Source organism: Pyrgilauda ruficollis, unplaced genomic scaffold (assembly GCF_017590135.1).
Source record: "Pyrgilauda ruficollis isolate IOZ18807 unplaced genomic scaffold, ASM1759013v1 scaffold60, whole genome shotgun sequence".
NCBI classification, from domain to species: domain Eukaryota; kingdom Metazoa; phylum Chordata; class Aves; order Passeriformes; family Passeridae; genus Pyrgilauda; species Pyrgilauda ruficollis.
This window is the reverse complement of record NW_024527711.1, coordinates 2,051,182-2,064,066: the sequence shown is the minus strand read 5'-3', so window position 1 is coordinate 2,064,066 and position 12,885 is coordinate 2,051,182. Positions and strand designations below refer to the sequence as shown.

The window sequence follows — 12,885 nt, the reverse complement described above, 5'->3', positions numbered from 1 at the left end:
CAGGAAGGCAGCCTCAGGGGCTGGGCTGCAAGAAATTGTTTTGATGTGGTAGTTTGACCTAATTTTCTGTGTTTGAAAAGTAAAGCTGAGCCAAGAGACAAATTTGAGCTTGGTGGTAAATCCCTGAGAAGCATGAGATACCCAGCATGAATCGGAGACAATGTTTAGTTTAAACCCAACTGGGCATGTTGTGCTATGCTGAGCCTCTTTTCAGTCTGTGTGCATGACTGGAGCCTTGCAACAAAAGGTGGGGAAGGTAGTAAGAAACTAAACTAACAATTAAAAAGTACATTCATCCATCTATTGCTGTGCAATTTTATGCAAATCTTCCTGGTACAGTCAGTAACTAATTATATGAGGTTTTTATAGTAGTAGAAATTGAGAGCTTGGACAAAGAGATGGAAAGGTTTAGGTCAAGAGATATTTTAGCTAATAAGAATTGAACACAAAATAATTTGGATATGAACTCTTATATAGAATTGTAGAATTGTGTATGTGTTTATATATGTATATATTTGCACATGCTAATTATGATGTTTGAGCAATACCATTAAAAGTTTATAGGTCTGAGGCTTGTTCAAACTTCAACAAGTTGTTAACTGTTCAGATTTTTGCATAGATTTCTTCTGCTGAAGGATCCTGAAATAAAACAGGCAAGCATATTAAGGCCTAAATATGAATCTCAATTAAGAAGTATCAGTGGAGTATTCCAAAAGAGGAAGACTTTTTCTCCTCTTTATCAGCTGCTATTAGTTCTCATTAAGTATTTATCTGCATTGTCACCAGGCCTCGGAGCTCATTTTTAACTTGCTTTGTAAGCACCCAAGGGATGTAAGACTTGGAGTAGAAAGAGTACAGTGAATTAACGTGACAGATATTTATGGGGAACCACTCCCAAACATGAATCAGCATGAGAGAAAGCATGAATGTTCCACCTTGGAAAATGCTGTGGCCAAGTGATGGTTCAGTTGTTGTTTTGGGCTGCAGGATGGCATTTTCATTGGTTCACATGAAATGGGAGGGTGACAGATATGCCAAGAAAAGCTGTGAAGATAATTACCACACACTTTTTTTTTTTTTTTTTCTTTTTTTCTGGAATGGGGACAAAGGAGGTGCAAAAACTAAAGGGTGGGGAACGAAGCCTTGTGGAAATGTTCAGGAAGCATTGCAGTAGTAAACAGTACTTACTGGAACTTGGAATTACAGCTTAACAAGGGCAGTGAGACTTTAGTACAGCAACAATATGCTGGAGAACCTGCATGAATGCAGAGCATGGAGAGAAGCACAAGGAGAGATCTGCATGTCAGTATTGCTGCTCAGAACTGAAATACAGTCGCTTTTAACCAGAATGTTCCTATTGCATTATTTTTCAAACCAAGGCTCTCAAAAATCCTTGAGTGATTGTAGCTATGCTTTTAACCTTGTTGGCTTTGATCTAAGGTATAAAGAATATTTTTCCATGCAGGTAAGGCAGACCCTTCATAAACCATAGTGGGGAAAAAGAAGTGTAATTGCTCTTAACTTTTGCGGCAGGTTTCTGGTGCAGTAAAGCCTTGCAGGGATGTACCTATTTGTCAAGGCAGCTCGTGCCTGACAGCTTGTAGATCCTGTTGATCAAGTCAAGGACTGCAGCCAGAAGAATTGCTTGAAATTTTGTAGATACAGAAGTGCTACCCTGTGCTTTTAAAAGGTTGCTTCTAAGGGGTAGAATGAGAACAGTCTTGCAGTATAACAGATGCACATTTGTGGATAAATGTCAAGAATAGCAGTAATTCTCTTGAGAAGTGTGCAGCAGTGTTAGCACATCACTGCTTACAGCCAGCATTGCTGTAGCATTTTTTGGCTCTAAAATGTTAATGGGAAAAGATACCGTAGAAGGAAAACAACACAGAAATTATTTCCTCCTAAAACATTGAATGCATTTTATGTGTTGAACTGTAACAACTAAGCACACACCACATAATAGACAAGCTTTGATAGTTTTTTTAAAGCTCTTCAGATACATTTTTTTTAAATTGTGGTGTAGCTGTTTGTGTCTTGTGCTAATATTTATGCCCAGATTTGTCCTTGTTGCCCTCCTCTTTGCCTTTTCCTATCAAAATTAGGTTTTGGATATTTGAAAATCTACCTCTTTTCAGGAACAGGGATTGCTGCATATTTTTTAAATCTCTTTGAAGTTAATAATGAATGAACACAACTATTTTATTTTAAAGGTTTGTTTGGGTTTTTTGATTGAAAATTAAGTGTTACTCAAAATTTCTAGAAATTTGCCCTTAGTTGTACTCATGTTTAAGGATTTTGTTCCTGGCTTCCTGAAGTATGTCTAAGTAGTCTTCTTTTCTTTCGTGTTTGACAGTTAGCTTATTTAATAATATGACACATAGGATTTCAGGAAAACACTCCTAAAGTATTTAGAGAGTACATGTTACTGTAAAATGTGCTGTACAATTAGGTCTGTATTAAAATATTGGGAGAACAACCTGAATCTGAGATGATCCTAATGGTGAAAGAGAGATTAAATCAAAGATTTACAATGCTGGCCTGGAGGTGTTTGCTAACTACAGAAAATGTATACAGAGTGTTTCAGTACTATAATGATTTCCACATTATAGCTGGCTGAGAAGCATTACAATATGTGCAGTCCTAAATCCATTTCCTTGGATTATAAATTAGTTCACAATTATATGCTGACAGCAGAGCTGCACATTGCGTGTTCGTCTCTTGGGTAATGAGAACTGCATCTCTTGTGAATGCAGAATGCTGATAACAGCATTCAGAATCTGGCATGCTGCAGGCAGGCAACATGTAGGCTTTCACACACAAAATGCATCACTTTGAGTGCATTGAAGTACTGTTGAAAAATGCAGAAATGACATTTGATTTAAATGATTTAGAAAAAAAATTTATGGAGCTGTCATTTTTACTAATAACTTTCCTTACTAGAACTGAACTAGATACGTGATCACAAGCAGCTGTAAAAGAGACAAACGCCCAATAGTCTGAGAAGCTAATGAAAGAAAAGTATTTTAGTGCCCTAAATATACTTCATTTGCAGTACATATTTTGCAATATGTATGCAGTTGTATCACTGTGATAAGTCTAAATGCCTAACTAAAACTACTTTTGGCTGAGAGGCCCTTAAAGAAGCACATATTGCACTGAATTTTACAACATTCTCTATGCATCACGAGTTCTTAAACCTGCATCTAACTTTTTATAAATAAGAAAGAATCCCTTGGGAAAAAAGTTAATTCACACAGGAAAAAAACCAAAACATGTATTTAAGATTGACTTATATAGAAAAGCATAATCAATATATAATTCCAAAAAAGAATTAGAATCGCGGTTTTGAAATGTGTGTGAAAAAAAGTGACTTCATTTGCAAGAGCATGTATGTCTGTACATATCTATTTATCTTTCATGATATTCTCACAAATAGTATAAACAATAAGAGAGATTATTGAGTAGAGTCTTATAATGTCTTTCAAAAAAAAGAAAACTTTGTCCTAGCAGATCTAGGATGAAAGAAGTACTCTTGTTTTGTGGATTTTTTTTGATTGTTTTTGAAGCATGTCAGTCTTCAACAGAAACTGGTATAGTAAAATACTTCAGAGTCAGATGTTTTTCACTCTTTCTGTTTATAAATTACAGTCATTTTGAAATCTTTTTTCAAAGCTCTGAAATGTTTCTAGCCTCTAGCTCTCATTGACTTGGATGAATTAATATTGGAGTTCAGATGATAATTTATGTGAGTGCTTTTGAAAACAAATTTAGGTCAAATCCTGTTTCTGTAGGAGTATCCATTAACTCTGTCATTAGCTCCAGGAAATCTTTCTGTTCACAGCCTCTGTTCTTTAACTGACAATTAATTTTTTCAGACTGAGTCACCTGCCTTCATGTATGGAGTTGCCAAATAGTGTGCTTTCTTGAAGAAGCAAGGTTACTTTTTCATGCAATGCAAATGAATTCTGTAGAAATCTAGCATCTGAGTGATGGATTTACTTTTTGTTATTTTTCCAGGGAAATTCTGGCCTGGGGTTCAGTATTGCTGGAGGAACAGATAACCCACACATTGGGGATGATCCTGGGATATTCATTACTAAGATTATACCAGGAGGAGCTGCAGCAGAGGATGGAAGACTCAGGTAAAAACAAACTTATTACGTGTGTTTGGAAACAAAATGTGTAGTTATTATAATTGTTCTCTGGGAGCCACATGCCAGCTGGATCTTTCATGGGGTCAGGGAAAGCAAATGACATGACTGGAGTCTCCTTTCTGCTAAGACAGCTGATTGAAGGAGCTTAGAGTGACTGAATAAGGGTGGTTAAATCCTGCATGATAGAGAACATTTGATGGTGCCACCTCCTTCTTAGTACCAGGTATTTACTTTAGTGCAAAAGGTAAGATGGAGGGCAGCAGGAGGAAACCTGAATATCAGCATACAAGTCTTCTCTGCCCGGCCTTTGTGTGTTCATGACTCAAGAACTACACACTGGTGTTATGCATTAAGCTATCAAGACTTCCCAAGCTACAAAGCCATTTCTAAATAATCATAGCTATTTGTAGATGCTTCCTGTTATTTGGCTGCAGTAGTGAGATGTGTTTACTGCTGTTTCCAAACATTATTTTGTTCCATGAGGATGTGATGGCTGTGCTGTATGTTTTGAGTCATCTCCAGAGTGGTCTGCTGGTTTAGATTCAGAAAAAAACATACAAATCACTTGGTGGGGTTCTCAAATACATGGCAGCATCTTCCTTAAACAAGAGGAGCCACAGAAGTGCTCCTGTTTGTCTTTCCTTATGGACTGAATGCAGAAAGGCTTCCATCTATCACAGAGGCTGCCACCTTACTGTTGGTTGTGCAGCCTGCTAATGTTCCCAAAAAGCCAATTTAGCTGGAAAAACTTGGGATAAATTTTTGATGCTTTCATGGTCTCAGTGCTGAAATTGGCTCTGAGAGCCTTTGCCAAAAACAGATGGACTAAAATTCATGAAACGTACCGGATAGTAGCAACGTTTTTCCTGAAGCCTTTTCCTTTAATTCAAAGCGAAAAGTAAGGGGAATTGGCCAGTTTAAAGAGCAGGTTTGAGATATTTCTTGTGTTGCAGTAATAATTTGATTTTGGAAATTATGGGTTTTTTTTACTATGATAGTGATGAGGAGTCATGGTGGTTGGCAGTGCCTGAAGAATTTAGTTTTAACTAAGATTGCATGTAGAAGGAACGGAACTAATACCAAGCAACTTTATGACTAAAATGCAGCTATCTACCTCTAAGCTAGTCTCAAGAAAAGCCTAAGCATTTGTAGGTTGTGATTCATCTCATCCTAAAGTCAATGCCTAAAATAGAACAGAAGAATAAAAGAGCCTATATTTTCATTGGTGACTCAAATGAAAAGGAGTTTCTTTGCCTAGCCCAGCTGTATTGATCTGTACTGTAAATGTCTGCATTGGGCCAGGTGAGCTTCATGGAAAACACAGCATGAAGAAACAGCAGTGTTTGGAAATCATGCTATAGAATTAGACATGATGAATAACATAAAGAGGTTATAAACCTGAAACTACCTTTCCACTAAAAAGAGTTCCCTGCAAAAAAAAATGGTATCTTTTTAGTAGAATTTTTAATTACATATGAAAACTTTTTTGATTTAAGCTGTTAAGAAGACAGAAGAAATTGCAGTATTCTGCTGTCTTTGTAAAAAATCAAATATTTCATAACTCATCCCTGTATTAAATAACTACTGTAGGTTTAACTCGTGATTATGTTTGTGTTGTAAACCTCTTGGAAAGACCTTCTAAACTCACAAAAAGTAGCATACTAAGGCAATTCATTAATCGGTTTCAAGATCAGATGTGGCAAACTTGGTGTTTTGTAATAAAAGTTTAGTAGTTCAAGTATAGTTATCTTATTACTAAAACATATATAATGTTTTAAGCATATATTTGGTATGGTCATTCTTCCTACTCTCAGATTTTAGAAGGTCTCCTCCTTTCCTTGTTTTATCTGGCAAATGGGTCTTACTTTGCTGCACAGTCACAATTCCGTCACTTTTTACGAACGCCTGAAAATGTAGTTATCAGTGGTCATTACTGATATGCCACTGAAGGGCCATATCCTGGGGCAGTCTTCACTGACTTGCATGATAATTAATTTTTCATAACAGAGGGTTTATCAGCTAGGGCCACTCTGTAGGAACAAAAGCTTAACGACATGCAGTAACAACTATTAAGGGTAGTGATAACATAGGTTTCTTATCAAAAGCCCAATTTTTAATTGCCTAAGAATGAGAGACTGGTGTTTATAGACTGAAAAATATATACTTTTTTGGTCTGCTTTTCTTTTACGCTGCCTGCAGATACTCTACATTATGTAGCAGTGTGGGCTGTCTGAACTGGCTTCTATATCTGCTGTCTGGTTTTAATCATAAAAGCCTGTAAAATCACTTCCACTGCATTTTACATGACGTCCCTTTGATCTAACTTAGCTGAGTGAAGTTCTTCAAACAGCAAGACTATGAAAGCAACTTGTAAGAAATTGACTTCATGCACCAGACCCTTGGGAATATTTTACATGAATGCATGGGTTGACAGGGGAGGAGTAGTTCAACTGAAGTTTCACGTAAGTCCAACAAAAGCAAATGCAGCCTACTGCACCTGTGTGGTTGAACTGACTGGGGCTCCCGGGACGAGTGAAGAGCTCTGAATCTTGACTCCATGTTGCAGAAGGCTGATTTATTATATTATTATATACATTATATTAAAATGCTATACTAAAAACTATACTAAAAGAATAAAGAGAAAATAATCCATTAGAAGGCTAGAAAGGACAGGAGAGGAATGAATAACAAAAGCTCGTGACTCTCAGAGAGTCGGAGCCAGCTGACTGTGATTGGCCATTAATTAGAAACAGCCAACATTCACCAATCACAGGTGCACCTGTTGCATTCCACAGCACCAGATAGTTATTGTTTACATTTCTTTCCTGAGGCTTCTCAGCTAGAATAGGAGAAAAATCCTAGCAAAGGATTTTTTATAAAATATCATGGCTAAACACCTGAGAAGGCATAACTCTCCGGTGGTAGATGTATAGACTTTTATCAGTAGTGTCCAGTGACAGGGCAAGAAGCAATGGACAACGAGCACATGAAATTTCATCTTATCAGGAAACTCTTTTTTTTATGGTAAGGGTTACTGGACACAGGTACCTCAGAGAAGTTGTGGGATGTCCACCCTTGGAGATATTTAAAACCTGACTAAACATGTTCCTGAACAACCTGAAGCAAGTAAACTTGCTTCAGTGGAGAGGGTTTGACAATGTGCTCTCAAGAGGTGCTTTCCAACTTAAATGACAATGTGATTCTTAAATTTGGCCTCAGCCAGCAGTGTGCTCTAGCAGCACTGAACACTGGCTTTGAGGTGAGCAGAGATGCACAAAGAAATGACTGTTAGCAGATGTCACATGTTGTAATAAGGAAACTTCCAGTTGTGTCTGAGGATAAAAAAATCTTTTTAATGTAACTGGTGATTCCGTGAGATTATGGAATCTCTCTTCTCCAAGAGGTTCAAAATTCATCTGGATAAATTCCTAATCTATATAATTGAACTTTCAAATTGGTCCTGCTTTGGGCAGGAGATTGGACTAAATTACCTCCAAAGGTCCCTTCCAGCCTGAATTGTTCTCCAAATCTGCAGGTTACTCTTGTGAATAAAACCTGAGTGTGAGACTGAAACAAAGGTGATTGAATTCCTGGGGTTTTCCTTTAGTGGAGAACAATACTTCTATTGACAACAGGTACCATGCATAGTGCAGGTTCGCATCACTTCATGACCCATATCTCTGCTTAAAAAATAGCAATAATTATCAACCACTTTAGCCTTCACTCATCTTAATAAAAAATGTCATTTTTTGAGAGACTCCCTGAACTTTCAAAAATCAGAGATGCACAGAGCCACTGCAATCTCAGTTTGGAAGGGACCCAACTTGATAAGCATAGTTGAGTCCAACTCCCTGCTTACTTCAGGACTACTACTAAAACTAACTCATGTAACTGAGAGCATTGTCCAGATGCTTCTTGAGCTCTGTCAGGTGTGGTGCCACAACCATTTCACTGGGAAGCCTCTTGCAGGGATGAACCACGCTCTAAGTGGAGAATCTTTTCCTCATGTCTAGTCTGAATTTCTGCAGAGCAGCTTAATTCCTTTCCCTCATGTCCTATTGCTGGTCACCAGAGATGGGTGATCAGGTCTCCTCAACGAAGTACTAATGGATATGTTTATGTACTACTCTCCCTGAAATGCCCTGGCCTGTAGAACTAGTGTGAGAACTATCACACTGCACAACTCAGATTTTAGAAGACATTTAGGTCAGTACACTATCACCTCATCTTGCAAAATAAAGCTGTGAATATAGTATAAGTTTATATGTAGTAAATAATATAAAATATATAATTTGATGGAATTTTAAGAACAATTTTAGATGTAATTATTTAGCTAAATAGGACTATAATAACCTTGGAACTAAATGGAGATTATTTTTTTCTCTGAATGCTTCATGCCGTGTTTTTCTGAAGATTGGGGGTTCAAGTCAGGGATAGACAGAGAATATAAACCCTCTGAAAGCAGCAGTCATTCCCACTGAGTTGAAGGAGAATTTCTCTCAACAGTTTGATCTTTTAAGACTTTTGATGCATAAAAACTTCTTCTACTCTCTCGTTAATGTTGGTTGTCCATGGGCAAACGTCTACTTTTTAATAAAGAAGCACTGAATTTGGACTTTTTTTCTCTGGAAGAAAAAGAATTCCAGTACTTATGGCTCAGGGCCTTTTTTTGTTTTATTTACATTTGTGTCAGAGAAAATAAAACAGTGTTTGTTTCAGTTGCCTACATAAAGGAAAGAACTTCAGTATAATATTCAGTAGTTACTTCTTTTGGCTTATTAATCATAAGTAAACCTCTGGCTTCTGAAAGGTAACACATATAAGACCATTCATCATTCTGTGAGAACAAGAGTGATCAGCTTATGGAACTAGAAGCACAGTTTAGTGGCAGAACTTTATTGGGGGATGAAAATTACTAAAATAATGATGCAAAACTTTCAATTATATCAAGTATAAAAGCACAGACTCACAAAATATTAATAGATTTTTAGCAATCATAAATCAAAACTATTTTGAGTCAAGAATTACTCTTGCTGATTATAGTTTCTCACAGTCTAAATTTGATTTTATGGTAGAGATAGCTTTCTCAAAAAGCTTTCTCGCTCTACAGAAAGGAGGGGGGGGTCATATGAGTTCCTTCTGTATTGCTATATAAAATACACTTTTCCTTCTTGAAAAGACACATTTGAAAATGAGACTTAAAAGGTCTTAGGATCTAAAAATGTAAATAAAACAATCTTGTATAGAACAAGAATTCAAATCTTATTTTTTATACCAATCATTTGGTCACAGGAATCTTACTGAACCTGTGACACTAAAGTCAGTTGTTGCATATGTGACAGAATATGAATGAGTTAATTCACAAGACTTTGAGATAGATTTGGACATTCTTGAGCTTGACTTTCAAGGGTTGTACCAGATGTTATTTCGGTTATTTTGGTATTTAAGCCTGAGCTGTACTCAAGAGCAAAGAGGGTTAATAGTTGATACGGGGGCTGAGTCCAAGGAGAGAAATCAGTTGTGCCTGGGAGGATGCACATTGCCCTGGTTAGCTGCCCAGACCTGTGGCTGTTTCCTTCATTCTTTCTTCTAGGAAAATGATTTCCAGTCTCTTCCCATTTGTGAACCTATCAATTGGTTTTCCTTAAGAGCGTGGACATTTGTAAGGAGAACTTCAACAGGTTGAGAAAATCAGATCAATTGGAGTTACCTTTGGCAGACTAATGAGAAACAACACTGGTAGCCCCAGCTAGCTGAATATCATAGGTTAAAATGTTCTAAGGCTTTGCATTGATCTTCTTTCCTTAGTTGATGTATCTTTCCTTTTCTTTAATTACTGATTGCTAGGAGGTTTTGTGTTGAAAAGCTGCAGCATTTTTTAGGCATGCGATGTTGCTCTACCATCACCTTGCCAGTTTTCCCCATTGGATTTCCTCCTATCTCAAAGTGATTTGGTGTGAGGAGAGGAATGTTATACACGTGCTAATGGCAGGAGACAAGAAGCAAAATAACTTGCCTTCAGTCATTCAGTAAATCAGGGAGAAAGCTTGGAATAGAGTAGTGGTTCCTTCTCTCATGTTTCTGTGCCTTAAAGGCTTCAGTTAAATGCCTACCAGCAAAGGCTCTAAACAAAGTAGATTGGTATTCGCATCAGTTGTCAACTAACCTGCTGTGAAGTGTCAAAGATTATAAATTTAGGTAGCTATATGTAGCAAGAGAGGAACTCTGAAGACCCTTTCTCATGGATATTTGTAGGGGAAAAAATGAAGTTTGGGTTCTGATCAAAATTTAAAAATAAGTCTGTGTTCACTAAAATGAAACAGAGAGGAAAAAATGTGATTTCATGCTATTAATTCAAAGCTTGAAAACTGGAGTTGAGAAACACTGAAGCCCAGATCTTTCCAGCAGCAGGCACACAGTTGTTGCCCATTGGTGTCCATTTGTAGCTCTAGATTGCTTGCTAAAAACTGAATTGGGAATGATACTGTGAGGCCTTTTCAGATTAATGTGAAGAGCCCTTCCCACATCATGTTCTTTACAAGCATGTCATGTGCCTCTAATACAGCTTGAGAACTGGCTTTATTCCACCATCCTTATATATCAAAACAGAAGTGTGTCTGCTTTGTGATTAGTTCCCTTAAGTCCCTGTTAACTTCTGATTTTGTACTAAGCCTATCAGTACCAGGTCTATGCGCGTTGCAATGGCACATGGCTTGTTCAGGATGTTGTTATAATTACAGTGCTGCCACAAAACACTGATTCATATCTGCACTGTTTACAGGCCTCTGACAATGCTATTAGTTCAGTACATAATTTAGCAGTAAGTTAATAAAGAAGCATTCACCCTATTAGGCAAAACATGCTTGCTTTGCAGACAGTCATAAATTAGATAATGAAATATTGACTGTTCACTCTGTCCTGGTTTGTGTTAGGAAATTTGATTCTTATTAACTCTGTTTGTCTGTGTAGCTGTGTGTATCTTTTTTGAGCTACCATGGAATTGAGAAAAAAAATAATTACCATGGCTGATCTACATGAAAAAGGCAGGTCACAAAATCCAAATCTGATTTTCATATGTTATTTTCAAACTTGAACATGTCTTACCATGGCTCATGTTTTAAGTAAACAGCTTATATGTCTTACCATCAATGGAATACTGAACCACATAATTTTGTTGTCTGTTGTCTTCACCACTTCATTTTTTTGTTGGCTGAATCCTTCTTTCTCTCTTTTTCCTATGTGAATTTTGCATTCTTTGTTCAGTATTGCAGATCCCCAGTGTGTCTCTGAATTGGTTTATACTGTATTATTTATCATTATTTATATTATGCTTTTCCTATTTTGAAAATAACGTGGTAAGCTGTAAAAATTCTTTTATGAGATACAAGGAAAGTAAAACTATGTTTTAACAGCTGAATTGTCAGGCAAAGAGAATAGAAGTTAATGAGTAATAAAAGGTACCTCTCTAGATTGTGGTATTTGAAACTGATGAATTTTAGGAACCTCTTTATAGACATCGGTGATGGACATTTTTATAGAAGTTTTCTTTTGTAACACAAAGCATCAGTACCTTCCCCCATACATTTCTGAACTGTTTTCCCACTGATTGAATTCCACTGCTTGTGACTAACACTTAAGCAAATTAGCATGGTACTAGGACTCTAGCTTATGTAATGCCCATTGCACTAGAAATTCCATGCAATGGTACTGAACTGGTTAACAGGTCTCTCTCCAAAGGGTTCTTTTATTACCCATCCTGCCTGAATTACAATTGCCCCACAGTGCTGCAGTAGCAGAACAGCGTCATACAGCTAAATCCAAGTGATTATTTCATCGTGTTTGCACTAATACTGCATTACAAGTTTAAATAGCACAGTGACAATTAATCTGGAAGAAGCTTTCTGTGGTTGCATACATTAGAAATCATCAGCTTTCTGTGCTCTAGTATTAGTCAAGGAAAAAATATTTCATATCTCTTCCTGTACTCAACAGTGTAACACTCTAGGGTGCTATTGAATTTTTCATTTCTTTCAATTTTCATGAAACCTGAAAATAGTATTTTAGATGAAAAAATAAACTGACTTGAGTGACCATGAAAAAAAATTAAGTTCTTTTTAAGCAGCAAAGATCTGATTTTAAATCTTGTAAGAAAAAACTTGGTCTGCATTTTTGTTTCTGACAGCCAAAACCACTAATACCTGGTGAAGCAGTTCATACTTTGTCAAAACTCCTGGCTGTGGTTTGCATAAAGAATTTTGACTTTCAGACTTTAGCCAAGCCATGTTTTCTGACAGTACATCATTGTTGTTACATTCCTTACTGCCCTTTTATTGCAGCTGTTAGAGCAGGGGTTCCCCAGAATATGGGAGTTTCAGTGTCAAACGTACGAGATATAGGAAAACTTTCTTCCTGTGTGCTACTCATGTCATGCCAGTCTGTGTGCTACTCCAAATCACAGCAGCACAAGCAAGATTGGTGTTTTCTCTGTGGAGTACCTTTTTGCGCTCTACTCTGAGTTGCAGCTATGTTGTATGCAACCTAATGGTACTGATGCTCTGAAGCTGGTGGACGTTCTTACTGAACTTGAACAACGTGTTTTCTCCTCCTCCATTCATTTTAAGGCTGCACCTATGTTGGGAATAGCTATTCCAATCATACCTAAGCAGGAGAGGGAGGGTTTTCTGCTTGTCAGTGCAAGCACAGTGCTGCTCATTTTGTGCACAACTTG

At 37.1% G+C, this 12,885-nt stretch overlaps 1 protein-coding gene across 5 annotated transcripts in view; it reads left to right on the top strand.

Moving 5' to 3' along the window:
• The window catches only part of DLG2 (discs large MAGUK scaffold protein 2), a 973,962-nt gene that overhangs the window by 652,561 nt on the left and 308,516 nt on the right, over positions 1–12,885 (top strand). For all 5 annotated transcript variants that reach the window (XM_041483662.1, XM_041483665.1, XM_041483666.1 and 2 more), the window contains one exon: positions 4,021–4,145. In XM_041483662.1, coding sequence (XP_041339596.1) covers positions 4,021–4,145 — 125 coding nt within the window. The remainder of the gene's footprint in view (positions 1–4,020; positions 4,146–12,885) is intronic.